General features: G+C 29.1%; 3 protein-coding genes, 1 long non-coding RNA gene and 1 other non-coding gene across 5 annotated transcripts; 3 read left to right on the forward strand and 2 right to left on the reverse strand.

The window, feature by feature from the left end:
- Nucleotides 1-3,742: 3,742 nt before the first annotated feature.
- On the forward strand, nucleotides 3,743-3,815 carry TRNAA-UGC (transfer RNA alanine (anticodon UGC)). Its single transcript has one exon. It is a non-coding gene; the product is annotated as a tRNA-Ala (tRNA).
- A 4,184-nt stretch (nucleotides 3,816-7,999) lies between these two features.
- On the reverse strand, nucleotides 8,000-10,866 carry LOC102603100 (uncharacterized). The gene is made up of 5 exons (XM_006338360.2): nucleotides 10,500-10,866; nucleotides 10,333-10,419; nucleotides 10,109-10,258; nucleotides 9,809-10,012; nucleotides 8,000-8,221 (listed from the first exon to the last, which is right to left on the reverse strand). Exons 1-5 carry the CDS (start codon nucleotides 10,725-10,727, stop codon nucleotides 8,117-8,119), a joined length of 774 nt encoding a protein of 257 aa, XP_006338422.1. The 5' UTR covers nucleotides 10,728-10,866; the 3' UTR covers nucleotides 8,000-8,116.
- LOC102602762 (uncharacterized) lies at nucleotides 9,857-13,065 on the forward strand. The gene is made up of 4 exons (XR_366566.2): nucleotides 9,857-9,931; nucleotides 12,236-12,288; nucleotides 12,470-12,539; nucleotides 12,855-13,065. It is a non-coding gene; the product is annotated as an uncharacterized lncRNA (long non-coding RNA).
- A 3,738-nt stretch (nucleotides 13,066-16,803) lies between these two features.
- Nucleotides 16,804-18,129, reverse strand: LOC102603431 (uncharacterized). Its single transcript, XM_006338361.2, has 5 exons — nucleotides 17,734-18,129; nucleotides 17,566-17,652; nucleotides 17,342-17,491; nucleotides 17,036-17,239; nucleotides 16,804-16,959 (listed from the first exon to the last, which is right to left on the reverse strand). Exons 1-5 carry the CDS (start codon nucleotides 17,959-17,961, stop codon nucleotides 16,861-16,863), a joined length of 768 nt encoding a protein of 255 aa, XP_006338423.1. The 5' UTR covers nucleotides 17,962-18,129; the 3' UTR covers nucleotides 16,804-16,860.
- A 1,022-nt stretch (nucleotides 18,130-19,151) lies between these two features.
- On the forward strand, nucleotides 19,152-24,041 carry LOC102603773 (uncharacterized protein At5g39570). The gene is made up of 2 exons (XM_006338362.2): nucleotides 19,152-20,246; nucleotides 23,696-24,041. The coding sequence occupies exons 1-2, from the start codon at nucleotides 19,257-19,259 to the stop codon at nucleotides 23,771-23,773; spliced, it is 1,068 nt and encodes a 355-aa protein (XP_006338424.1). The 5' UTR covers nucleotides 19,152-19,256; the 3' UTR covers nucleotides 23,774-24,041.
- Nucleotides 24,042-27,981: the final 3,940 nt, after the last annotated feature.

Raw genomic sequence — 27,981 nt, forward strand, 5'->3', positions numbered from 1 at the left:
TTGTACAGTTTATCCCTTAAACAATTTTCAATTATGAGCCCTCTATGTGTGATAAATCATTGCCCCCCATATGGCTGCTATAATCTCCTTTTGGATGGCTTGCCAGTGTTTCCTCCTGATTTCCAGTAACACTTGTTTCGAACTTCCATGTTAGTCTAATTCCAGTCCATTGCATCATATCTTCCCTTATGGATTGAAACCACGCGCATTCATCAAATAGATGTTTAGTTGTTTCCTCATTAGTAGAGTTACACATGCAACATTGCAGGTCATCTACAAAAATATGCAGTTGAGTCAATCTCCCTTTGGTGAGCAACCTATCCTTTGTAGCTAGCCACACAATGAACCTATGTTTAGGTTGAGCTACTCCATTCCAGATTAAATTCGCAAAATCAACCTTCACTTGGCTCCCCAAAATAACTAAATAACTCTTCGATATAGAATAATCTCCTATGGGGGATAGATTGTATCTTCCTTGAGTATACCAAGCTCTCATGCCATCCTTTAGAAAATTAAGCTTTTTCCAATACCAACTATAGTCGTGAGGGTATTTGTGTTCCCAAAATGAAGAAATTTTTTTTCATATAAATGTCATGTACCCACTTTACCTAGAGAGAGTTTTTATCCACCACCAGTTGATATAGCAATTTCCCAATAGAAGCCAAATTCCAAATCCTACATCCTTTGACATTCAGTTCTCTATTGCGCTTGGGCTTACAATTTGTGTCTCATGCTATAGGTGAATGTTCCTTTGATCCTCTTTGACTCCCCATATGAACTTCTAACATCTCTGATCGACCTCCTTCAACACACTTTATGGCAGAACGAATATCTCACCTCAAAATCATGAATCGAAAACGAAACAACATTTAGAATTTGTAATCTTCCAGCATAAGTAGGAAAGCTGCTTCGAATGCCCGGTACTGATTCTACTGGTAATCTTATCAATCAAAATCTTGCAATCAAGTTTGTTCCATTTCTTATGAGATAATAGAAGCCCCAAATATTTGATGGGAAATTGTTTTTTTTTTTAATATGGTAAAAGTGAAGTAAAAAAAATTTAAAATAATTGACAAGTAAAAGTAATTATTTTTTTTAGAATTAATAAGGTAAAATTTGATCAATTGGGTTGATCAGACTCAATTTAAACCTAGCTTGAATTTTTATTTTTGTTGAGTTGTGGACGTTTTAAAAATCGTAAAATTCTTGTAAGGAGTAAATTAGTAATTAACGTAATTATTAATAGCTTAGTTTAATCATGATACTTGTCACAATAATAATTATAATAAATTAGTAATTTTGTACTTCTTTATTGTCACAATAATAATAATAAATTAGTAATTTTGTACTTCTTTATTGATATACCTAAGCTTTTAACCAGATTATTTCTTGGAATTTCTCAATAAAAAATATTGGTTGAATTCAATCCTCAATTTAAATTACTGGTTAAAATGTTTTCTTTTGTTAATAAATTAGTTCATTATACAATTTTTTTTTTTACAACACAAAAACATATATTGTTAAAGAGATAATTAGAACTCAACTCATTTATGATTGACTCAATTTGGTTTTGCAACAAGCATCAATGAATTTTATTTGACTCAACGCTTATATCTACTTCTTATTCCTATGAAAATAGTAAAGAGGAATAGAATATTTTGCATTCTTGAGCTTGTAATAAATCCGTAATAACGAGTTAATTGTGATGATTATAACCTCTCATTATGATCCCACCGATTTTTGCATAATGCCTAAAAAATTATTTTTCTTCTAATGATCTTTGTGATACTTATACAAAGTTATGTGACTTTTTGGATATAAAAAACAGTTTAATAATTTTTGTGATATTTTGAATAAATTAAATGACTTTTTCATTGAAAAACAGTATTTAGTAACTTTAATGCAATAAAATAGAAGTCGAGATGCAATAAACAATTATTTTTAGTAATGAAATAATTTGACTTGATCATTAATTACCAGCATGTTTGCTTTTAAGCAGTATTTTCTATTTGCAATTGTGTGCATTATATTAATAGAGTAAATAATTTTTTTTTAAAATAAAAAATCAAAACTTGTCCGCTAAATTTACTTTAGCACTTTAACTTTACAAATAATTATTTATCCTCATAATCTCATTTAAAGTAAATTAAAATTCACCCAAACAGCTAATGTGGCAAAAAAACATTAAAAGCGAGCGAAAAGATAAAAACAAATTTGAAAAAACAATTAGGTCTCCTCTTTTTCTTTTCAACCAATAAGGTTTCTTCTTCCTCACACCCCACCACCTTTAGCCACCGACAACCTCACCCTTTCTTCTTCCTTACACCCCGTCACCGCCGCCGCCATCAACCACAACCTGCACCACTTCCTTCTTTGACAAACCCTTCACATTTTTTTGAAATCCTCCACCCTCACTCTATTTCTCGATCTTCGAGCTCCCCACCGCACCCCTCTTTCTCCTTTTTTGAACCCCGCTTCCACTCATACCTGCCTCACCCCTTTCTCTTCTTCTTCCTCCGGCCCTCATCCTCGCCACCTTCTTTCCGAAACACCCCCACCAATTCCTTCATTTCAAATTATTATTGCTTATTCTTAAAAGTGATGAACAATTAAAAAAAAATGAAAAAATCAACAACTTATTGTTGCTTCAAGATCTTACTTATGAAAGTGTTTGTTGACTATGATGAACTTGAAGCTTTTTCTAATAAAAAAAAACTATAATTTCTTCGTCTCAAATTAGTTTTTAAATTGTTATTATTTATTTATTTTGATAATGTGGTTTAAAAATTGAATGTTTTCTAGTATTGAAATTGTAGAGTTTGATTATTATTTTTTGAGATTTTTTTTAATAATCTTAGATTAATCCTCATTTTTCCTATTTTTTATCTTTCTAAAATTGTATAAACAAAAATAATTTAAAAAAACTCAAAATTTAAATAATTTTCAATGTGACAGCTGATGTGGCAATGACATGGCACATGTATATTGTATTCTGAGACTAGTATTGTAGTGTTATGGTTGAAAAAAATCCACTTAAAAAATGTTAAGGGGTATTTAAACTCCCCTATAGTTTAAGTGCTAAAATAAGTAGTGATGCCAAATTCATGGGGGCTTTTATGTATTTTCTCTATATCCCTACTAATATATAAGAGGAGATAGCCAGGCAGGTCATGGTCGACATGCATGCCTGCCTGACAGCTTCCCCTACATTCAATTATTTTTTCTTCCGTTTTAATTTGTTTGTTTTATTTTTTAATTTTTTATATATTATAAAATTGCGTAAAATAATATTATAAATCATGATAATTGACAACATTATAAATAATTTGATTGCTTATAAAAAAAATTGATTGATTCATAAAATTAATCAATTTGTGTCACACAAAATGAGACAAAATAAGTAACATGTATTATTTAATTTAGAAACTACATAAAAAGTATTGTAAATCTCAACAACTAACAACATTTGATTGACTCTTGAAATTATATATGTGCTACATACATTGGGACAAGAGAAGTGACATATATTATTTAAAAAATACGTAAAAAGTGTACTATAAATTACAATCATTAACAACTTAAAATATTTAAAAATCATACTAAAATTTAATTGACTCTCTAAACTCTATCTATGTCACATAAAATGAGATAAAAATAACAGATATTGGGTCCGTGCTAGCATGGGCACTTGTGTCTAGTTATATTATAAGTAGTAATATTTGTTTGGTCAAGATAAACAAGAGGGGATGTAGCTCAAATGGTAGAGCGCTCGCTTTGCATGCGAGAGGCACGGGGTTCGATCCCCCGCATCTCCATTTGTTTTTTCTACAAATTGAAAGGATACTTTAGTAAAGTATTTTTATGCTTAAAAACTAGAGAAAATATTTAGTTGAATACATAAGGAGAACCGAAACGTAATTAGTGCCAAATGATTATTTACCAATTATCAATTCGAGCCTATTTGGATTAGCTGGATTTAAGTACGCGTTTGGCATTTCAATTTAAAATTATTTCGAAAAAAGACGAATAATTTTCATAGTTGGTTTGATATAGTTGAGCATAGGCTGTTCAAAAAAAGTTATTGGTTTATCTTGGGTCATTGGTTTAGCGGTTTTGATAACGGTTTTGATTTTTTTTTTGTTATCGGGTTATCGATTCTTAACGGTTTAAGATTTTTTCTTAACGGGTTAACCGATAACCCGATAGTAAATTAGATAATTATTATTGTATAACTTACATAAATCCCATAGTGTAAAACCTAAATTACATTCTATCCCTACTTTTTTCTATTTTACAAAAATCCCTTAAAAATTATAGCATCCGAATACATTATATTCAGGCAAATACATAAATTTCGATACATAAAATAACTTAATTGTTGCGCTTAAAAAGGAAGTAAATGTAAAATTAATTATCAATCCCACGAATCATGCAAAACAGATTGATGTCAATTTATTCCAATCAGTAATAGATTCAGAGAATTCAAAATTCAAATTTTCTTCTCCTCCATCTATCCCAAATCATAACAAATTCAAAATACATGATGAATATATCGATTTTTGTTGAGATATTCAGGAACTTGGGAGACCGATCAAAGTTATGAACGATATAATAGTGATGAAATAATTGTTGGGCAAACGATTTCTTTTGTGAATCTCAAATCAGCCATTACAGCTTAATTGAATCTCAAATCTGCCATTGATACAATAGACAAGATGGATTCCTACTTTATAGAGTTTGGTAGGGAATATGGTCTGATGGCGGAAATCAAGTCTTAGGTGAAACAAGCTCGCCCTTTATGGTTTGATTGCACATTTAACCCTTTTTATTTCCTTTCGGAATGTTGTCTTCAGTTGTTCAGTGGTCTGACTGAAGCTCTTGTGCTCAGAACAATTGTATATGTGCTATTAGCTGTAAGGTTTGTTCAACATATATGCAAATTCATATCATTTGAGTAAACACATGATGCTGATAAAAACGCGTCTTTGAACGTTGCACTATGACTAATTTTACATCCACGTATTTGCATTGCTTTTATTCCTTAAGTAATTACTACTCTACTGATATAAGATATGGATATTCATTGTTATTTTTTACCTACATTTTCACCTCTGATCAGATTTAACATGTATTTTCTCTTTTTTCTATATTGAATATCCAATTAGTACGTGGCACAACATAAGTATTTCTTGGAGTTACTTTGATACACGAGTGACATAGTCGTTCCTTAATGTGTATTTCTTACATCCTTTTTAACGAAAAATAGTAATGAAAGGAGTGCTGCTGATTCAAAAGTTAGTTTTCTGATTATAGTGAATTTGTTGTGTTCTCATTATAAATCTAATTCAAATCTAACTAAATAGTAATGTATTGTGTTTTTAGATTTTTGAGTTAGTGTGCTAGTGTGCTAATAATATAAAGTATCAGATACATGTGAATTTTTATTTTTTATTTTTAATTTGTGCTTTAATAAGTATCTTTTGATGTTGAATTTGTATATGGATATATAAGTCATGATACTTTAATGGTTACAACTTGCTACATTACTAGTTTGACGTATATGTAATGGCTTTTTAGAGCTGCGAATCAGTGTGTTGTTGATATAAAGCATCATGATACATTACTATTTATGTATCTTATTGTGTTTGTGAAAAACTATATTTTGTAGATGATACATTATACATGTAATTTATTGTAAACACATCAAAATGTTCGCGAATAAGGGTATGTATCAACTTATATTTATATTTTGTATCTGATATTAAGTATAAGTTAGTTGTGTGATTGTTTGTGATTGATACATAGAAATAATTGTCTTATGTAATGTATCACTAATTTATTTTTAATGTTGACAGATTGTTGCATCATTTGAGTATCTTTATTCAGTCTATGATTCTAGAAAAAGATATATTGTTTGCCTTGAAAGATAAATAAGCAATTGTGAAAGATTCAATGGTTCCATTACTAGATAAGGAAATTGTCTTGTCACCTCGATACAAAAGGATGCCTGGATGATCATGAAAAGAAAAAAGAAAAAACTCAAGTGATGAGCCAACTACGAGCACAAACTGTTGTAGACGTTAAATACATGAAAGTCACAACACGCGCTCTTGCACTTTCTTACCCAAAGAGAAGTAATACATTTCTGTTTAGAAAAATACATTCAACTTCCAAAATGATGAAGTGTTATCATTAATGAATAAAAAATTGTTTAACTTTTTGTACATTTTTGCTTGATAATGATTTAATCACAATGTTAAACTATTAAATTTTAATAAATTTGGTACAATATTTATATAATGTATGTTTTTTTTATTTTGATAATAATGTATATGATACATCATGATTGTGAACGACTGTATTTACTGTAATTTTATGTTAAAGTATTGCATATAAAAGGAAAGACAAAATAATATATTTGATACATTAATTTATGTAATTGATACATGTTGAAATATACATTTGTCGTGGCTAGATATCAAGTGTATCAATAACTTAATAAACAACCTCTTGAATAATAAAATTGTGTGATACTTAAATTTATATAGCCTATTTGTATCAGATAATTGTTAAAAATATCCTATTTTGTATTGTGTATCACAAGCACTATAATTACAACAAAAAAATAAAGAAAAATATACATACTGAGATTAAAAAAATAAAATATATTGAAATTTAAATTCAAAATAACCAAGTTTTTAAAGAAACATTCTAAAACTTAATTTAATGTATCTTTAAAATAGTAAAACATTCAAATGGATGTGTCCACAAATACATAATGACTATTCTATATTAACAAAGTAACCATTTGTCCAGAAACCGACCTCCTAAGCTTGTTAATTCTAGATCATTTTCTTCCAAGATAACACACCATATAGCAGATGCAACATTTTTATCCTTTTTTTGGGGTTCTTCCACATTCGCCTTAAAAGATGAAGTTTCATCCTTCTTCGACTTTGACTTCTAAATATTATGATTCGCTATTGTTAATGGATCCTACAACCTTTTGAATCTATTTTCAGCCCAATCATCATCGTCGGAATAATAATGAGTTGATTAGATCTATTTTCATGAAAGTTTTCATCATCAACATCAAAAACAAAAGGTGCCATACTAAAAAGAGGGAGCAGAATTCATGTGTATCAGAAAATTGTAAATGAAAACATTAATTTTTTTTAAAAAAAAAACGACATCTGAAGAAATGGGAATAAAAAAATTGATGAAGAAATAGTTCTACCTCTTTAAGAACTTGAAATTGATGAACTTGAGAGAGAATAGATTTGAATTATATATACGATTAGTATTAGAAGAATTTAGTTGAGTAAAACCAATACTAATGAAGAGTCTGATCCATATGTATCAGGAAAAAAACTGAAAAAATAAAATTAAATTGAAGAAGACAACAATGACGACTGAAAATCCGACTTTTTCAGATGTTTGAAATTATTTTGATTTGAGAGAGAATATCAGTTGAAACAAATTGATTTGAAAACTATAACTGCTAAGAATGTGGAGTGGATTTAGGGAGAGAAAAGAGGAGTGAAAAGGGGAGTGGATAAACGTGGATTTTGCTGATGGATTTTATGTATCCGGAAGTCACAAAAATTGGGAGAAATAAGGGATTTATGAAATATTTTTAAAAGGTAGGAGAAAATGGAGAATAAGATAAGTAAATGTGTGTATATAAGTAATTTATCCATTATTGTATATACCATTTTGTATATAAAGTCCTTGACTTAGAGTTTGATTTCCTACTTTTATTTTTGGTTGTCTCAAACGCTTGGTTATTCTACAATGTAAAAGTGTTTGTTTTTGAGCAAGATGTAACTTGTGAACTCATGTGCATGGCTTATTTGGTTTGTCACCTTATTTCTAAGTGATTTTCAATGATTTTTTTTATCAAATCTTAACGGTTAAACCGATAAACCAATAACCGATAAGCCAATATCTTAATGGTTCTATAACTGTTTAGCATCTCTACAAACCGATAACCAATAAGTCAAACCAATAAACTTTAAAATTGAACCGAAACGATTGATACACCTCCCTTGAACAAATACAAAAAGCCACGCAATTACACACAAGGAAAATTCACACCTTAAATGATAAGTCAGTCTTACAGTTGTGAATTTTTGGGGGTTTCCTTCTTGAATTTAGCATAATCCGCCAGCAAATTATTTCTTACTTTATGCTGCATACTCTCCGACACATTCTTCATAATCTGTTAATTGCCATACATGTATATAAGAAATGTATTTTTATAAATTTTTTATTTTTATAAAATAATATCAGTTAAATTATATTTCATGTTTTATTAAAAGAGATAAGTGTCAAAACACACTTAAACTATATTCTTTGTTTGAGTTTCATACCTAAACTATTGAAAGTCAGAGTTTCATACATAAACTATTTAGTTTGAAAAACACACATCTCTCTTATATAACACTCTCATCATGATGTTTGTATACACTCTCTCGTTTACTTAAAAAAATTATCACATTACATTCAACATGGATAAAACATTTCACCTTGACAGAAATTAAATAAATTAAGTATTAGTTAAAATTAAAGATTAAAAATTATTATCCCAAAAATAAAATAAAATTATAACATAAAATGTAAAATATTTTTCTTACCCCACTCCATCACTTCCTCTCACCGTACCCTCCTCCCTCCATTTTTTTTTTAGTTTGAATTTCTCTTATAAAAAAGTATATAATTTATTTTTACTTCATCCTCCCCCCCCCCCCCTCCCTTCAAAATACTAATTTAGATATTATTTTATTTTTCTAAAAAAAAAATTTTACCCACTCCACCTAACCGTATGCTTCCAAAAAAATTTCTCGTTTTGTATTAGATATATACATATCAAAAATATGTTTTACTTGCCCTCGCAAGACTTTTTTTTAAAATAAATTTTTATTTATGTTATATTCGGTACAAAAAAAATATTCTAAAAATATATATACATATCTAACACAAAACGAAAAAATATAAAAATAAATAAATTAGGAGAGGAGTGTTAATATAGGATGGGGTAGAATTTTTTTTTCTTACAAAAAAAATAATTTTTTTGGGGAATGAGTGGGTGGTTGGGGAGGGTGAAGTATGAATTTTTAAAAACATATTATAAAAGAAAAAAAAAGTGGACGGGTATGGGGGATTGTTGTGGGGGGGGGAGGGGTACGTGGAGGAGATGGTGGAGTGGGGTAATTAAAATAATTTAATTTTTATTTTTAAAAAAATATTTTTTTGGCATAGTAATACTTTAATCTTTAGTTTTTAATTAATATTAATAGTTTATTATTTAATTTTTGTCAAGGTGAGATATTTTATCCATGTGGAAAGTCATGTGTCAATTTTTTTTCAAATAAAAGAGATAGTGCATATAAGTGATATTTAGGTATGAAACTCACACTCTCGATAGCTTAGATATAAAACTAGAAAAAATGGATAAGTTATGTATATTTTTGACACTTATCTCTTTTAAAAATAGTACATTCAAAATTTAGATAGTTTTTTTGTAAAAAATATGATTAAATTCAACTCTAACTTCAAAATTTTCAAATAATGAAGTATTTTTTTTTTTGTTGGCCAAATGCCACTTAAATGTTTAAAATACAAAGTTTCCGGCATTTGTTATTATCTAAATAAATGAAAAAATCTTGATCCTCATATGAAAAAGTTTTTCTCACATTTTACTCGTGGCATTTGAATCTGGCATGCCAATTTAAAAATAATGATTGACATTGTAATTTACAGATGATTTGGAGAATAAATAATTAATGGTTTTAAGAGTGTGTCTAACCAGTTGTGTGACATCTCTGTGAACATGTGGAGGGACCAAAGCAAGCATGGGAGGTGGAGCGAAGCTAATGCTCATATGGAAATGGCCTTTGATCCTGCTTTTGCCTCCTTTTCTTCTATCTGGGTAAAGTACACCTTCCATGCTAAGACGGAATTCTGATGGCTTGTTTTTCCCCTCTGTTACTCCTTCTAGATCCCATTTTGTCTGCATCATATATATATATATGCTTCAACTTAATCAATACTATATATATATATATATATATCCTTAATTAATTTTTTAAGTATGTGCACATCATACAATTTTGAACTCAAGAACCATAGAGGTATGGGTAGGAACGCCAGAAGGGTATTCTTTCCCATTAGTTTTGCATCTAAGTCTCATGTTAACAACTGGGCATGCTGTGAGGAACAAGAAGCCAATCGGTTCCATTCGGATTCTCCATTCTTCCTGCACCAACATACATATAATTAATTATTCAATTACACATTATTATACTAAAATAGTAGTAGTTAATTAATTACCTCGTTAAGACGTTGGGTTCCTCTGTTATCTGGGGAAATAGCTTTGAAGACTCTTGGTTTGTCCTCCAAGTACCTATCGAAAGATGCCTGTGTACATAAAAGCGTAATTAATTAACAACATATATTATAAAAACAGAGAGTGTAGTGTATGTGAATTGTGAACGTACATGAGGGGATTCAAAGAGGGGCATGTCAGATACAATGGTGATTTGTGAATCATAACTCTGTTGATGAGCCTTAATGGGATGGTATTTTGTACGGAATTTCTGCTTTGATGGACTCAACACTAGTACTATATTTCTCTCGAAGAATTGAAAGCCTCTGCTTCTTATTCTGCCAGGCTGCAACGTCGCACAAATTAAGGGAACTGTCACTGCCACAACACTTGGGTTCATGATTGACTAGCTGATAATTCGATCTATTTCTTTACCTCTTTCAAGTTTTTGGAGCTAAATCACTACTCTTTTTTCTTTTTTTTTGCAATGGAATTAATTCTCTGCCTGAAAGTTGGGACATTACACCTTATATTCTTACTCTGTCCCATTTTATATTAGATAGTTTGATTCCCGAGTTTAAAAAGAAGAAAAAACTTTAAAAACTTGTGATCCAAAATGAATGATAGAAATTTGTGTAATTATAAATCATTTAATTAAGTATAAAATGTACATTTTAAAATTAAATTATCACTTAATATAAAAATATATCATTTTTTTTTAATTGACTAAAAATGAAAGTAAGTCATAAATTTTAATATATCATATTCAAAACCCAAATCATTTTCATTTCATTACTGACTTCAGTACTTGGAGTAACTGGACCTACCATGTTTCTTTTGGAGTACACATTTCCAACGTTATTCCATCAATAATTGTTAGATATTTTATTCTTTATATATATATTTTTTTCCGGATAAATATAAAATGGTAATTTATGTATTTTTCTTTAAAAATATCTTTGAAAACTGTCTTCATCGTGTATCATCATCCGCAGTGTAATTTGTACGGCACGTGTTTGGTGTTAATCAATAAGACTATATAAAAATAAAATTATTAAAAAATAGTAATTGACTTTAAAATAAATGTTATATTTATTTAAATAAATATTATATCTCAAATATGTTATTGTGTGTCGTATCTCGCCTCATATTTCTTTACAAATAATTTGTTATATTTTTCTGGTCACTTTAGCTATTTTATCATAAAAAATAATAATTGTTGTAGACATTTATAATTTTCATTAAAAAGAAACAAAAATATTTTAAACCTTCTTGCTGAAATTCGAAACAAAAAAATAATAATCTCAAACAAAATAGAATACTATGAAATGAAAAGAAATAAAACACAAAAATATTAAAGAAGGGTTCAATGGAGCATGACTAAAGTAGAAAGAAATCTATATCTATATCTATATATAATATAAAGCTAGATAAAAGATCTCTTTGGCCAAGAATCCTATTTATCTTTTTTTTTCTCATTTTTTTGACATTTTATTTATTTATTTATTGTTTATTATTATTTTACAAATATGAATGTGGCAATTACTATTCCTTTCATTTATTCATATTCTTTAATATAAACTTTAATTGTCTTTATTTTCATTACTCTCATGACTTTTCATGATCATAACTCCTAAATTTTATTACTAATAGTCATGTTCATGATTTCATTTGGTATTCCCTATTGTTATCCTATAAATAGAGGCATTATAAATTTTTCTTACAAAATAAACGATCAAATCTATATAGTATATAGATGTGTGTAAAGCTCTCAAATTTGTGGTAAAGGTGCTTTAAGATGATCAAGCTAAAAGAAAGGCACATATATTCTATACTTTTTTCTTCTTCTTTTCGATCATCATAATACTATTTTGAGTTTGATATTTATTTGATTTGATTTGATTATAGGTAGACATCTACAGAAAATACAAAGAAAACAGATGGGTTGATGATAAGAAATTGTAAACAATTCTTCTCAAACTCTCTTTTATATTTATTTTTATTTTTCTTTTTCTTTGTGTGTTTGACTAAAGAAGTTATACTCATTGATCATAAATTTTGCTAAGTAACAAATATATGAGGTATTCAATTATACTCTTACTTTAATGTTAATTATTTTTAAAGAATTTCTTTATTTTGCAGCATTTGGAGAATGGAGGGGGAGGGGAGATAGAAAAGTGAAATTTTATCAGATGGGTCAAAGATAAAAATTGTAAGCAATTCTTCTCAAATTTTCGTTTATATTTATATCCCCTTTTCTTAATATGTTTGAGTATAGAAGTTATACTCAATTGATCATAAATTTTGCTAAGTGATAAACATAATTATTCTCTTACTTTATTGTTCTAAGTTTCTTTTTTTTTATAAAGAATATATGTATTTTGCAGTATTTGGAAAAGTGAAGGAGCGGGGGGCGGGGGCAGGGGGGAGTGAAATTTTATGATAAAATTAAATTCTGAACTTAAATAAATTCAATTGAAATTACAATTCATAACTGTAAAAATAATATTGTTTCATCATTTTATAGGTATAGATACCCTGATATACGAGGTGAAGAAAATGGAAAGGTGAAACAACTGATTTAAGATTAAGAGCAAGGAAATGAAAAATATATTAATTCAAAACTTTCGGTAAAATTGAATGCTTAACTATAAGAATAATATTTTTATTTCTAAATAGTCATTTTGTGATAATAATTTTATTGCCTCGATGTTACTCTAAATCTCGATAATTTTGTATTTTTTCTTTTAATTTTGTTAATTGAGAGGTAAATATCGCTCCCATGAGTTGTAGTACTTTAGATTTTGATATATTTGGATTGTAAATTTATAAAAAATGATTGTTAATTTTATGTGTGATAATTATTTGAATTTTATCTTCTTTATTTTTGTTCCACATAAATACACTGGATATGAATCTAACAAACAAGTGATATGCTTTTTTTTCCTATTATTATTTTTCAATTAAATACATGAAATTTATAAATATTATAAAGCTAAATATAGAGAAGTAATGTGCCAACTCTTTATAACTTCCAATTGCATTATTTGTTTTCTCTTCTTCTTAGCATTTTATTCTCCTATTTCATTATATAATAATACAATAATCTCTACTTAATATTATTTTTCTTAATTATTTTAATTAAAAAATCATCTTCATAACTCATGTCATTTTTTTTAAAAATATTTTATTATAATAATATTTATTAATTTTTTGACTTTAACTCACATTAACCTCCAATTGCATTATTTGTTTTCTCTTCTTCTTGGCGTTTTCTTCTCCCATTTCATTATGTAATAATAATAATAATAATAATAATAATAATAATAATAATAATAATAATAATAATAATAATAATAATAATAATAATAATAATAATAATAATAATAATAATAATAATAATAATAATAATAATAATAATAATAATAATAATAATAATAATAATAATAATAATAATAATAATAATAATAATAATAATAATAATAATAATAATAATAATAATAATAATAATAATAATAATAATAATAATAATAATAATAATAATAATAATAATAATAATAATAATAATAATAATAATAATAATAATAATAATAATAATAATAATCTCTATTTAGTATTATTTTAATTAAAAAATCATCTTCATAACTCATATCACCTTTTAAAAACAACTTCTATTATAATATCATTAATTTTGTGGCATTAACTCACGGTTTCATCACTCATGCTCTTAATATTCTCCATTACTCATATGTTTTTTCAAGTTTATAACCCTCAATAATATTTTACTTATAAATTTTGACACTTATCATAATTTTCTCATTATGAATTCTTATATGATCTCAAATAAAAATGATATGACACATCTTATAATTCAAGAAGTTTATTTATAATTTTTCTCATTTTTTGTGATATTTTTCTTAATTTTTTCATGTATATGCTATAATATTATAAAAACTCAAAACTCACTTCCTTAACTCTCTTAAGTATATAATAAATGTGCCTATGTTAAAGTTGTGGAAACATAAAGAGGTGTTACATTGATTTTTCCCCCCAGTTTTTTAGAAGTAATATTTAATTATTTATTGCTTTAATAAAAGAAGAAAATTAAAGATTATAATAGACCATAAAGGGTCATCATATACAATATTTCAATTTTTCTATAAAAGAAAAGACATTCTATAATCTGAAATAGTTGTATAAGTAGTTTATTTAATTTACAAAATTAAAATTTATATGTGTACATATGAAAATTTTATATACTTGATTATCTAAATTTATAAAATATTCTTTAAAAAATTTACTAATAACTTTCATAATCGCGCGAAGTGTGAACAAATTTACTAGTTTTTAAATAAGAGAGAAGGCGAGCTAAATTGTACTAGTTGGTTAAGATTAATCGTTTCCGTTACACTCTGTTCCGCCTCGTTATCTTTGCAATTTTCACGATTTCTTATTTTTTTATATTTTGAATTTTTTTACTAAAATTCTTATCTCCGCCGCTGAATAAACGTATGAATATTTTGGTACAATGATTGCCATGGGATAAGATAACCAATGTGATTTAGCTATCCCACTCTTTAAATGAGATAGTTAGAGCATGTTTGACATTGCTGCTAAAAATTGCTTATTTTTTGAAGCACTTTTTTAAAAATGACTTTTTAAAAAAGTGTTTTTGAAAAAAAGTAATTTGTGTTTGGCTAATTCATTTGAAAAGTGCTTTGATAAGCAAATCGTGTTTGACTAAATCTTTTTTAAGAAAATAATTTGAGAGTCAAATTACGAAAAATGGTAAGTATCAATGTACTTTTAATACTACGATTATTTTATAGAGAGAAACTATTTTAAATATCTATTAGAATTTTTTAATGAAAATATGCATATTCAAATTTTCAATCAATATTATACATAAATAAATAAATTAAATATTAATATAATATTAACATGATGAATTAAATATAATTCAAAATATCAAGAAAAATAAATTTAAAAACTATTCCACAAATTAAACCGCTATATACAAAAAATTCACCACAAAAATAAATAAAATTCTTCATATTTTTAACCCTACAAAAATGTTGTTTATTTTTTATTCTATAAAATAAGACGTAAAATAATATATAAAATATAAAATAATAATAGTATATAAACATAAAATAAAAAAATATTATATAAAAATAAAAAATAAAAAATAAAATTTTTGTATGAAACTAACCAAATTTATGATATATGTTAATTAATTAATAAGGGATATATTGTTAAATATATATAGGAGAGATATTTAGTCTTCAAGAAAATAATTTTCTGGTTTCGCTTCTACTTTTTTTAAGAAGCAGAAATTTTTAACTTCTTCCCAACCGCAGAAAAACTGCTTTTGCTTCCATTTAAAAGCAGTTTTGAGAATTTGCCAAACACTATTTTTTCAAAAAAAGTACTTTTATCGGAAAAAAGAAGAAGCACTTTTGACCTCCCAACAACAATGCCAAATAGGCTCTTAATCTCACCATTTAATGTAAAAATAATTCTAAAAATAAGTAATATCTCAAATCCAACATAAAATAAAATTAATCTCAAATAACATTTCAAAATTATTATTAACCTTATCAAATGTATCAAACAAATCAAGAAATATGAAGTACTCTATGTGTACGAAATTTGATCATTTTGGGCCTAATTTTCAAAATAGTTGAATAGTTTGGATTTTTTTGTCTAAATATTTGAACTAGAGAGGAAGTTGTGTATTAAATTCAAAGGCGGACCCACGTGTGATGTTGAGGGTGCACATGTACCTATTAACTTTGAAAAATTACGTATATATATACCTTGAGATAGACATATATTTTATTAAGTACCCAAAGATTACTAAAGTCAATTTGGCTTGCGTGAAGCTTAAAAATAAGAAAATACATAATTACCCCATCAAACTTATACCCTTTTTTGAAATAGACACCTTAAATTTGTGGGGGTCCTATTACCCCTCAAAACTATTTTTAACCATCAAACTATGTTTTAAAACTAGCAAACTTATGCGTTTTCTAGAAAATGACTTTTGATTTATTTTAATTTTAAAATATTTAACTTGCAAACATTTTTATATTTGCTTAACACCAAAATAAGTTTTAAGCTTATTTTATTGTATTTTTTAAGTCAATCCAAAAATCCTCACAATTCGATAAAGACATTTAATTAGTACTTTAGTAGTAGGGCTTTCCCTTTGTTTTTTCTTTGTTTGTTTTGTATATCCCCTTCCCCTTGAAAATTAATTCAGCAAAGAGATTCCCGAAAAAGAAACATAAAAATAAAAAAAGGGGGAGAATTATAAGTAGTAATCTTATTTGGCTGTTGCGTACACGAGATCACTATTATTAACAGAGGAGTATTTGTCCTGATTTTGATTAGTTGAACAAATACAAAAGGCCACGCAATTAACTACACACAAAGAAAATTCACACTAGTGAACCATAGTTTTCCAGTATGGAAAAAGAAAAATGAAGAGTTCTTCTGGTTTTTGATTAAATGATAAGTCAGTCTTACAGTTATGGATTTTTGGGGGTTTCCTTCTTGAATTTAGCATAATCAGCGAGCAAATTGTTTCTTACTTTATGCTGCATACTCTCCGCCATATTCTTCATAACCTGTTAATTACCCCACATAAATAAAAAGTTTTTTTTAATAAGAAAATGTGTCATATAAATTGAGAAACTAACTAACCGCTTGTGTGACATCTCTGTGAACATGTGGAGGGACCAAAGCAAGCATGGGAGGTGGAGCGAAGCTAATGCTCATATGGAAATGACCTTTGATCCTGCTTCTTCCTCCTTTTCTTCTATCTGGGTAAAGTACACCTTCCATGCTAAGACGGAATTCTGATGGCTTGTTTTTCCCCTCTGTTACTCCTTCTAGATCCCATTTTGTCTGCACAATAATATAATTCAACCTAGTTAGTTATTTATGTTGTACACATCGAGTACTCCGATCTGATCCTATCCTTAATTAATTTGAAGTATATGTACATACAATTTTGAACTCAAGAACCATAGAGGTATGGTTTGGAACGCCAGAAGGGTATTCTTTTCCTTTAGTTTTGCATCTAAGTCTCATGTTAACAACTGGCCACGCTGTGAGGAACAAGAAACCTATTGGTTCCATTTGAATTCTCCATTCTTCCTGCACCAACATACATATAATTAATTATTGTGTCATTTCAATTACACATTATACTAAAATAGTTAATTAATTACCTCGTTAAGACGTTGGGTTCCTCTGTTATCTGGGGAAATAGCTTTGAAGACTCTTGGTTTGTCCTCCATGTACCTATCGAAAGATGCCTGTGTACATAAAAGCGTAATTAATTAACAACATATATATAAAAACAGAGAGTATAGTGTATATGTGAATTGTGAACGTACATGAGGGGATTCAAAGAGGGGCATGTCAGCTACAATGGTGATTTGTGAATCATAACTCTGTTGATGAGCCTTAATGGGATAGTATTTTGTACGGAATTTCTGCTTTGACGGACTCAACACTAGTACTCTATTTCTCTCGAAAAATTGAAAGCCTCTGCTTCTGATTCTGCCAGGCTGCAACGTCGCACAAAAAGAGGGAACTGTCACTGCCACAACACTTAAGTTCATGATCGACTAGTTGATAATTTGAGTTTTAAAACCTCTTTCAATTTTGTAGAGCTAAATACACTCTTCTTCTTTTTTTGTTTATGAAAAAGGGAATTCTTTGCGTGCATTTTGAGAAATGGCAAGCGTATATGCACTGTGTTGGGTTCGTTGTTGTCCCTTATTTAGGTATTTGTTGTTTAGACGCCATCTACTTCACTACTTGATTTTGTAATTGACCTACCCATCTTCTTTTACAACTAAACATTTCCATGTTATTCCACCTGTATAATTGTTAGATACTCTGATTTTTCTATACAAAAGATTATTTTCCGCAAAGGCAATTTATGTATTTTCCTTTTAAAATATCATTGACAAATGACAACTCCTAACTTTTAAACTGAATGAATTACTAAAATATATTTTCTATAATGTTATAACTTATACCAGTGGTAGTTTTCTTTTTGTTTACTCTATTCGGTAAAAACTTATAATTCCAGAATCTTAGCTAAGCTACTACCAAGTGTTTGAGCCAATATTTTTCGTAGGGAATTCAAAATATGAAAAAGTAAATACAAAAAAGTTAAAGATAATTCAATATTTACTATATATATATAAAAACTATTTTTTATCATTTATAAATGGTGTATTTTTTTGACGAAGGCCAACATCTCTACTTGGCTTATCCCCTACTAATACCCCTGAAATTACTTTTTTCTAATACCTCAACACTAATTATCTGGTTAAAAAAAAGTTACTGTAGAACATATCACGTGTATACATATGCCAAAAGTAGATTTAAAAAAAAAAAGGATTTTTAATGTCTTTTACTTAATTCTTTCATATTCAAATTGATTAGAACCTTAAAAGGACTGAGACTTGAAAGATAATGAGTTCCAGTATAATGAACATATGAGTAGTTTCGTACAATGATTGTCACGTGGATAAGATATTTCATTTGAGATAACTAATCTCAAATCAAACATAAATTAAATCAATCTCAAAAAACATTCCGAACCAATTAACCTTATCGAATGTATCACACAACCTATTACACAACTTTGTCAAGAAATGTGAAGTACTTTATATGCCATTTTGAGCCTAAATTTTGAAATAGTTGAAAAGTTTGGACTTGTTGGGTAAATATTTGAACTAGAGAGGAAGTTGTGTAATATTTAGAAATTGGACGCGGATTTGGCCGTGGTTTGCGGAAGAAAAAAGGACACGGAGTAGGTGGCACGACGCCGTTTTGTTTCCTCTATTTGTTCAGATCAAGATCTGAAGAATCGGAATTCAAGAATTTTAGAATCCCTGCAAAAATGTCTTACTACCCGAAAGGCCACCACGATGACGACGGCGCTGAATTTGATGAGTACGATCCAACTCCTTATGGTGGTGGATACGACATTGCTTTGACTTACGGTCGCCCACTTCCGCCATCTGAGGAAACCTGTTATCAGCCTTCCTCAGCTTCTGATGAGTTCGACTATGATCGTCCTCAGTACACTTCCTATGCTGAACCTTCTGCTTATGGTGATGAGGCTCTTGATAATGAGTACCAGAGCTATTCAAGGCCCAAGCCTCGCCCCACTCCTTCCTATCGTCCATCTGAGGAAAGTCATACTTATGAGCAGCCTCAAGCTGATTATGGGTTTCAGCCTGGGGTGAATCGCCCTGGCGGAGAAAGTGAGTATGGACGGAAGAGTGAGTATGAAGAAGAGCCCACACCAGAATATGGATCTGGATATGGGAGAAAGAGTGAGTATGAAGAGCCTAAACCCCAGTATGGATCTGGGTATGGAAGGAAGAGTGAGTACGAAGAGCCAAGTTCCGAGTATGGATCTGGGTATGGGAGGAAGAGTGAGTATGAAGAACCCACTCCTCAATATGGATCTGGGTATGGCCGGAAGAGTGAGTATCAAGAGCCAAGTTCTGAGTATGGGAGGAAGACTGAATATGAAGAACCCACTGCCCAGTATGGAAGGAAAAGCGAGTATGAAGAACCCGCTTCCGAATATGGATCAGGGTACCGGAAGAAGAGTGAATACGAGGAGCCAAGCTCGGAATACGGGTCGGGTTATGGGCGTAAGAACGAATCCGAAGAATACGGATCTGGTGGATATGGCAGGAAGCCGAGCTATGGACAAGAGGAAGGTGAGAGGCCCAGTTATGGGCGTCCAAGCTACCAGGCTGAGGAGGGCGAAGGGTACGAGAGGCCTCACTATGGAAGGTCCGAGGAGGAGGACTACAAGAAGCCCAGCTACGAGAGGCGTGGTGATGACGATGAGGGATATGGTCGCAAGAAATATGTGAGCACTCAAACTCAATTTCTCTTCTTTGTATTAATTGAGTTTTTAGCACTTGATCTTGATCCTTTTAGGTTTACTGATATCTATTGCCTAATGGAGATGCTTCAATTTACAAGTGATTAAACCGAAAGATCATTTGATGATGCTCAACTCTAACCAAAATAACTAGATGACGCCTCATTTTAACTTTTAGATTTGATACACATAGGCGATCCTTTTGTTTTTGATAGAAAATGCTGCTGGTAAAATGAATAGTTCTTCATTTAGCTCATTGTAAGTAGCTCATTATTTTGTGTTCACTCTTAGGCTCGTTAGGTTTGGGAACAACTTATTCCTGAATTAATTATCCCAAGATTGTTATCCCACCCTCAATGTGGGGATCAACATAACACTATAATCCCGAAATAACTAATCATGTGATAAGTTATCCCGCGATTTAATCCCAACCAAACATGGAATAAACTCATCCTAAAATGAATCCCATGATTGGTCATGCCTCGTACCAAACGAGCGCTTTAAGTCTTAATCCACACTTCTAGCAAAAGAAAGTGAAGAATAACAATGGGGTTAGGGGAAGGCACATATTGCCATATTGTGAACTACAAAAACCTTAGTGTGTTAAAGACATGTCTGTGATTGTTAAGTCTGTTATGAATTATGATTAGAGTTGAGTTTTTGAAGTTCTTACAATTGAATCCATTACATATGTGAAATTGCTGGTGACAATTTATGTTGTGCTGTGACAAATAGGATAAATATATTTGTCACAACTCAAATCGTCATAATTAGTACTTTTGGGGTTATTTTCGTAATTTGACAAGGATGGATCAATAAATTCACATTTTTTTTGCATTTAAAATGCCCTCTAAATTTTATATCACTGAACCAACTCCTAAACCACTATCCGATTTTCCAAAACACTGCCAAGGAATACAACCCCAAGAAATAATCTTGCCCAAAAAATAACCATGTCAAATTCAAACGGTTGTCTTCCATTCTTTATCCACTCCAATATTCTATCCACTATATTTCAGCCAGCAATAGTCTTGTTCCAATCTTTTTGTCTTCTATTGTTGTTTCTTAATTCCATTCTTCTTCATTTTCAGCATCTGATTATTTTTTTCCAGCTCTCTTTTTGTTCATAAATTTCACCTCACTAGCTAGTATGCCTATGTTGTTTTTAAGGGGAAAAAAAAGGTATATACTTAACTTGACAAAAATGTGCAAAAATAACCATTGAAATTGGTGGAAGCTTGTATTGAAAATATGGTAGGTATGAGGATGCTGTTGAAGCTTTAGAAAGTTAGAATGTTTGAATAGATATAGTGAAATTATCTGAGAAATCATCTCGTAATTCAATAGTGGATGAAAAGAAACTAATATTTAATGAGCAACACATGTCTATGTTAGCAATACTTTTGGCTGGAGTTGTTTTTGGAAAATTATTGAAACATTAATTTGCCAAGTAAATTATTTGGGCGATTTTTCGAAAAGTAAATGGAATGTTCTTTTGCCCTCAAGGCCTAGCTCTAGTGGCAAAAGGTGGAGGATTTGTGGTTTAGGTTGCAGGTTCAAGCTCCACACCATGCAAAGTAAAACCCCGTATTCAAGTGGAGAAGGGTAAAGGGGCGGACCCATTATCCACCGAGTTTAGAAGGTTGTGATTGGTCCAAAGGGTGGGTCATGACAAATTTCTGGGTTATAAAAAAAAATAATTTAAAATGGAATGTTCTTTATTTTGTTATGTTAATTTAGGATTTTGTTGTATTTGAATTGGATTGGGTCATGTATTGGGCTTGATATTTTTGATTGGGCCCTGGGTTATTCTTTCATTTTTGAAGTAGTAAATTATAAATAAAATAAACAAAAAATAAAATGAATTGACTTACCTCGTTCCCCGACTATAACTCAATTCATTGTCTCATTTTTTATTTTTGTGTACCGAGACTTTATTTATTTTATTTATAAATTTACTACAAAAAAAAAGAATGATCAAGGGCTAAAATTCAAAAAACCAGGCCCAATACATGATCCAATCTAATCTAGATACATCAAAACCCTAAATTAACATAACAAAATAGGGGTGTGTTTGCAAAGCCACGCTGGTAATTAGATTTGGTGTAACTGAGTTACCAATTTCAAAAAAAATAAAATTAGATTTGGTGTAACTGGGTATAATTACAGTGTTTGATCTGTTTGTTTGGCCAAGTAATTACTTGATCAGCAGGTAATTGGTGTAATTGACATGGGTAATTAAACTCCAATTTCCAAGGAGAGTTATGAATTGTTGGTAATTACAAGCTAATTACCTTTTAATTTTTTCTTTCTATTTCTATTTTTTTGTTTTAATTTATTTTCTATTTCTATTATTTTAAATTATTTTTATATTATTATTCTAAAAGTTTAATTTTTATTGTATATTATTTGTATTTCATTTATTTCTCATTCTTAACCTTTACTTCATGTGATTCTATGTAATTTTTCGTATTATCTATTTTTATGCCATGTTTATTTATTTCATTGACATAATTTTGCTGGCATTCTAATTCTTAAATTAAAGTAGAAATTCATTGTTGATTAAGATTATAGACTTACGTTTTGCTATTCTTTTAAATCATATTTATGTATGTTATGTTGAAATTTGACATAAGAGTATATGTTAAATTTTTTTTTTTATAATTTAAAACTTATGTTATATATTTTTAGTTTCATTTGTTCTAGTAATTACACTAATTTCAATTACCAGATGACTTTCCAATCCCTTACGAACATTCAATTTATCTTCCGAAAAATCGCCCAAATGATTTACTTGATAAATCAATCTTTCAATAATTTTCCAAAAACAAGTTTAGCTAAAAATATTGCTAACATAGAGACGTGATGCTCATTACGTTCTACTTTCTTTTCATCCACTACTGCATTACGAGATGATTCTCGGATTATTTTACTCTATTTATTCAAAGATTTCAATCTTCTAAAGCTTTAACTGCATCATCATACTTGTCATATTTTCAGTACAAGCTTCGACTAACTCCAATGTTTATTTTTGTACATTCTTTCCAAGTTGAGTACATACCTTGTTTTTTCCCCTTAAAAACAAAATAAACATACTAACCAATGAGATGAAATTTACGAACGAAAGAGGGAGAGAAAATAGCCGCATGTTGAAAATGAAGAAAACAACAATGAAAGATTGAAACAAGAGTATTGTTGGAAGAAATAGAGTATTGGAGTGAATAAAGAATGGAACAGAGTTATTTATTGGGCAAGGTTGTATTCCTTAGGTAGCGTTTTGGAAAACCGGGTGATGGTTTAGTGGTTTTAAATTTAGTAGGTTCATCCGTACAACATAGATTTACAGGCATGTCAAGCGTGAGGAAAATGCATTATCCACTTGTTTTTGTTTTAAGATTTGAACTCTTTTCCAATCCATGTGATCTAATTGGCAGGGTGAGGACAACTCCGACGACGATGACGAGGAGAAGAAACATCGCCACCACCACCACCGCAAACACTACGATGATTGAGCAGAGTGCTTTATGATCATCTGAACCACCAGATTAATGCCATACTAAAAAACTATCACTACTAAATAAAAGTTGGCATGTTTGTGCAAATGTTTTTCTTGCGTGTTTGCTATGGATGTACTTTTTTGTTATTTGTGTGGGTATATTTTGCTCCTCTTTACTGTAAAACAATATTCCAGACATTTGTCAGGGTTAATATGCCATGAATGCATAAACTCTGTGATTGATCGTTATATTATATGTCCTGGATCTATGCTTCTAGTTTTCATTGTGCTCTTTTAATTCTGGAAGTGAGTATGCGAATTCATTTGACTGAAATGGATAATATGGTTCTTCAATCTACTCAACATTTGGTAATTGATTTTGGGTATAGATAGGTAAATCCCAGCATCTCATTGTTCAACAACAAAAATTACTCTTCAATGTAGTTCCAAACTATCTTTAGTTGTATCCCTTCGAGGAGATGCTGCTGCTTTGTGGGTCAAATTTGGGCGGGTTGAAAATGGGTAATAATTCAACCCGTTCATATTTGATATGGGTAAAAATGGCTTGGGTAAAGTACTTGTTTACCCATATTTTCATGAGTAAATAGTACTCTACTTAAGAATTCAATATGGAGAAAATATTTTAGTTTTTTTAGGTGAAAAATGTTGAAAATGCTTCATTTAGCTTTATTGTATCATAAAAGTAAAAAAAAAATCCTAACTTTTCAATATAAAATAAATTTATGTAATAATAAGGGGGAAAATATTTTTAATTTCAAAGTAAATGAATAGTTGCATTTTAGGACTAAAATATGCTTAATGCACTTTAAGCAATGCCAATACTATTACATGATTTGCTTATTTTACACTATTAATTATTATCCAATATAAAATTAAATAAATAAAAAAATATAATTATAATTAACAAAAGAAATGTACATTTAAAATATATATTTTTGAAGGGCCAAAGACTTCACTTTTTCGATTATAGAGAAAAATAAGTAGTTCTATAGAACATAAAAAGGAAGAGAAGTTACAACTCTTTTTAGTGATATCTTGAATTTTGAGTGAATAAAAGTTAGAAGCTTAACCTATTTGACTAATTCATATTTTACCCATGTAAAAAATCACTCACCCAACCTATTAAAATATGGACCGGTTGGGCGGGTTACCAAAATATGGGCTCATTTTGTCGATATTGATCCTTATATTTCATTTTAGTTGTGTCTACGAAGAATGTTTACATCAAATTAATAGAAGCATAGAGGAATGATGCATGCATGCACAAAGGTTTTTCTAAGTTAACCGTGTTTTGTTCCTCATTAAGTACATGAAAATGTGCTAGTCTCTATTTAATAGTAGTATTTTGTGTTTGAACGCAACTAATAATTGCATGAAATCTGTCTTTTAAATAAACTTTGATAGTCTGATGATAGTTAATTAATGCGTGTTCTCGTATTAATTTTTCAAATGATAAATAATTGGAATTCTATTAAAGTTCATTTATAAAATAGAGTTCATATATGGTTTCTTCTAAATTTTAAAAAGTCCACAAGAGGGTGGGAAAATCTTTTATTATACCAAAAGAGGATCAGTACGCCTAATTTCTTCGTTCACTTTCATCTTTGTTAGGTACGACATACAATTTAAAAATAGTTACCGTAAATAAATTTAAGAAAAAGAAAACAAAAATACTTCTGATTAATTAATTAGTAAGTATATTTATTTAGTTGTATGATGTAACAGTATATTTTTATGGCGTTAGTTCTACTAAGCACATTAAAATAAAGTATGAACAATATAAGCTCTTTACAATTATATAAATATTGATGATCACTTCTCTTCATGAACACAAGATTTTGAATGGAATTAGTCCTCGTGGGCTGTCTAATATGTCGAAGTCAAGCCAAATCAAATGCCAAATTTGCGCTTACGGTCCAGCTTCTGAAATTAGTTTATTTTGTAAAATATTTTTTATTAGAAAAAATAATCAAAAAAATTATTTTTGATGAGAAGTAATTTGTGTTTGACTGATCATTTTTTAAAAAGAACTTTTGTATAACAATTAGTGTTTGATCAAACTTTCAAAAAATATTTGTAAGTGTATTATTTTAAAAAGTGTTTTTTTTCTTCAAAAATATACCCTAGAGAAAATTATATTTTTTATATGCCGAAAATAATTTGGGTTAAAAATACTTATTTTCTTCTGAAAGCTTAATTAAACACCTCCCGACTAGTTTGTTGCTTTGTACTTATCTCCAGTATACATCATTCTATTGTAGAGTAGGCGACCAATACCATGGACCTAGACGCAGGGAATTATTTATTTATCGTTACGATATCAAGTCATCTTTATTTATTTTAATAAATAGGTAACATATCTTAATGTTTAAAATTCATATTCCATTTTTTATGAATAGTTACTTGAAAATCTCTTTTGGCTGATATGATATCTATAAAAATTCATTCACATTATATAATCCGTTTATATAAATATAAGTTGACGAAAAATTAATTAGAAGGAACAAGTCCTCGAGGGCTGGCTATTGTTTCATTTAATACAGCTGATTATTTAACTTGATGAAGTTGAAATTGTCAAAAAAAAGAAGGAAAAATACGAATAGATCTTAATATATGACAAATATACAAAACAAAAGCATGAGATGCTAGTATACTTTAAAAAGATACATTCAATAAAATGGTGGGTAAGAGGCCAAGGGGCACCATGTACAGAAATATTCTAGTCTAAATCTAAATTACAGAAAAATAAAAAAGTAAATGGATGTTAATGCATGGAAATTAAAGAAAATAAGTGGAGTTCAGAAGAAATTGAAGGGTGTACGTAATGGAAAGAAAGTGCACAAGAAAAGTAAATATACATGTCTCATAGCTTATGACGAGATAAATAAAACCCATTCATCGAAGAAATTTTAATAGAAAATGTTTTATCTTTCAATAAATATTACATAACGTAAATCTATAAATATCAAATATCAAAACGATTATACATAAAAGAAATTAAGTATCAATTGACTAAGGGGAACGGAGAGAAAAACGTGAAGAGTGAAGAACCAAAATAAACGTATAATTTTTTCTTAATTAGTTGGAGTAACCAATTGGATAATGAAGAAGAAATGCAAACCTATAAAGAAATTAATGCTAATATATGACTTTCCCAATTTTGAGATCAATTTTTATCCAATTTTCTCACGTACACACAAAAAAGAAAAACATTTTCCTCAACATGTACTAATAACGAGTTTTGAATATGGAAATTTTTTTATTGAAAGACTGCAGTTTTAATACGGTCATCAGATGAAAAAAGAAACTGTCCTACAATTAACCATATTTTCTTCCCTTGATATCATTTTGCACTTCCAAACATGAAATAAACCAATTCCGTGGAATTTTTTTAAAAAACTTTTCTTTATTAAAACCGGTAAAAATAAATAAATAAAATAAAATAAAAGTATAGATATATATCCACTTACAAAATATAGTATGTCAATTTGCAAAAAGATGCAATGTATTGGCTAGAAGGAATCAAGTCGGTAGCAAGTAAAGTGATGAATTGATGATATGACTGTTCAACAATACATCATTTAAGAACAAACTTGACCAGTAGCCTTGTCAAAATTAATACTAATTTTTTTGGTTCATAATTAAGTACAAGTCATTTGTTAGCTGATTAAAATTACAATTTGTAGTTATAGGTGTTAGTTATGCATATATTTCCCTCATAAATTATATAAGTCAGTTATGAGGATTTCTCAATTGCAAACCAAACGTCACATATATTTTTTATCTATAAATAATTTATTTTTCATCTACTACTAAACATGATATAACTTAATATAAAATTAATATATAAATAACTTGTTTCATCACTGACTACCAAACTAAAAAGTAGGGGGCCTTTCTATTTCATGCAATTCAACTTGTCCTAGATTATGGGTGTGTTTGGTACGAAGGAAAATGTTTTTCAGGAAAAATGTTTTCCTAGAAAATAAAGTAGATTTTTGAATTATTTTCTCATATTTGGTTGGTGAGTAGAAAATATTTTTCGGAAAAGATTTTTAGTGTTTGATTTATGAATGAAAAATGTTTTTGAGAAATATCTTTTATTTTTACTAGAGTAGAAAATAATTTTTGAAATTAAAAATATTTTTAAAAAACAAACTTATTTTTTTTTGGTGGGGTGGGGGGCTGGCGGGGGGGTCGAGG

This window comes from Solanum tuberosum, unplaced genomic scaffold (assembly GCF_000226075.1).
Source record: "Solanum tuberosum cultivar DM 1-3 516 R44 unplaced genomic scaffold, SolTub_3.0 scf00004, whole genome shotgun sequence".
NCBI lineage: Eukaryota > Viridiplantae > Streptophyta > Magnoliopsida > Solanales > Solanaceae > Solanum > Solanum tuberosum.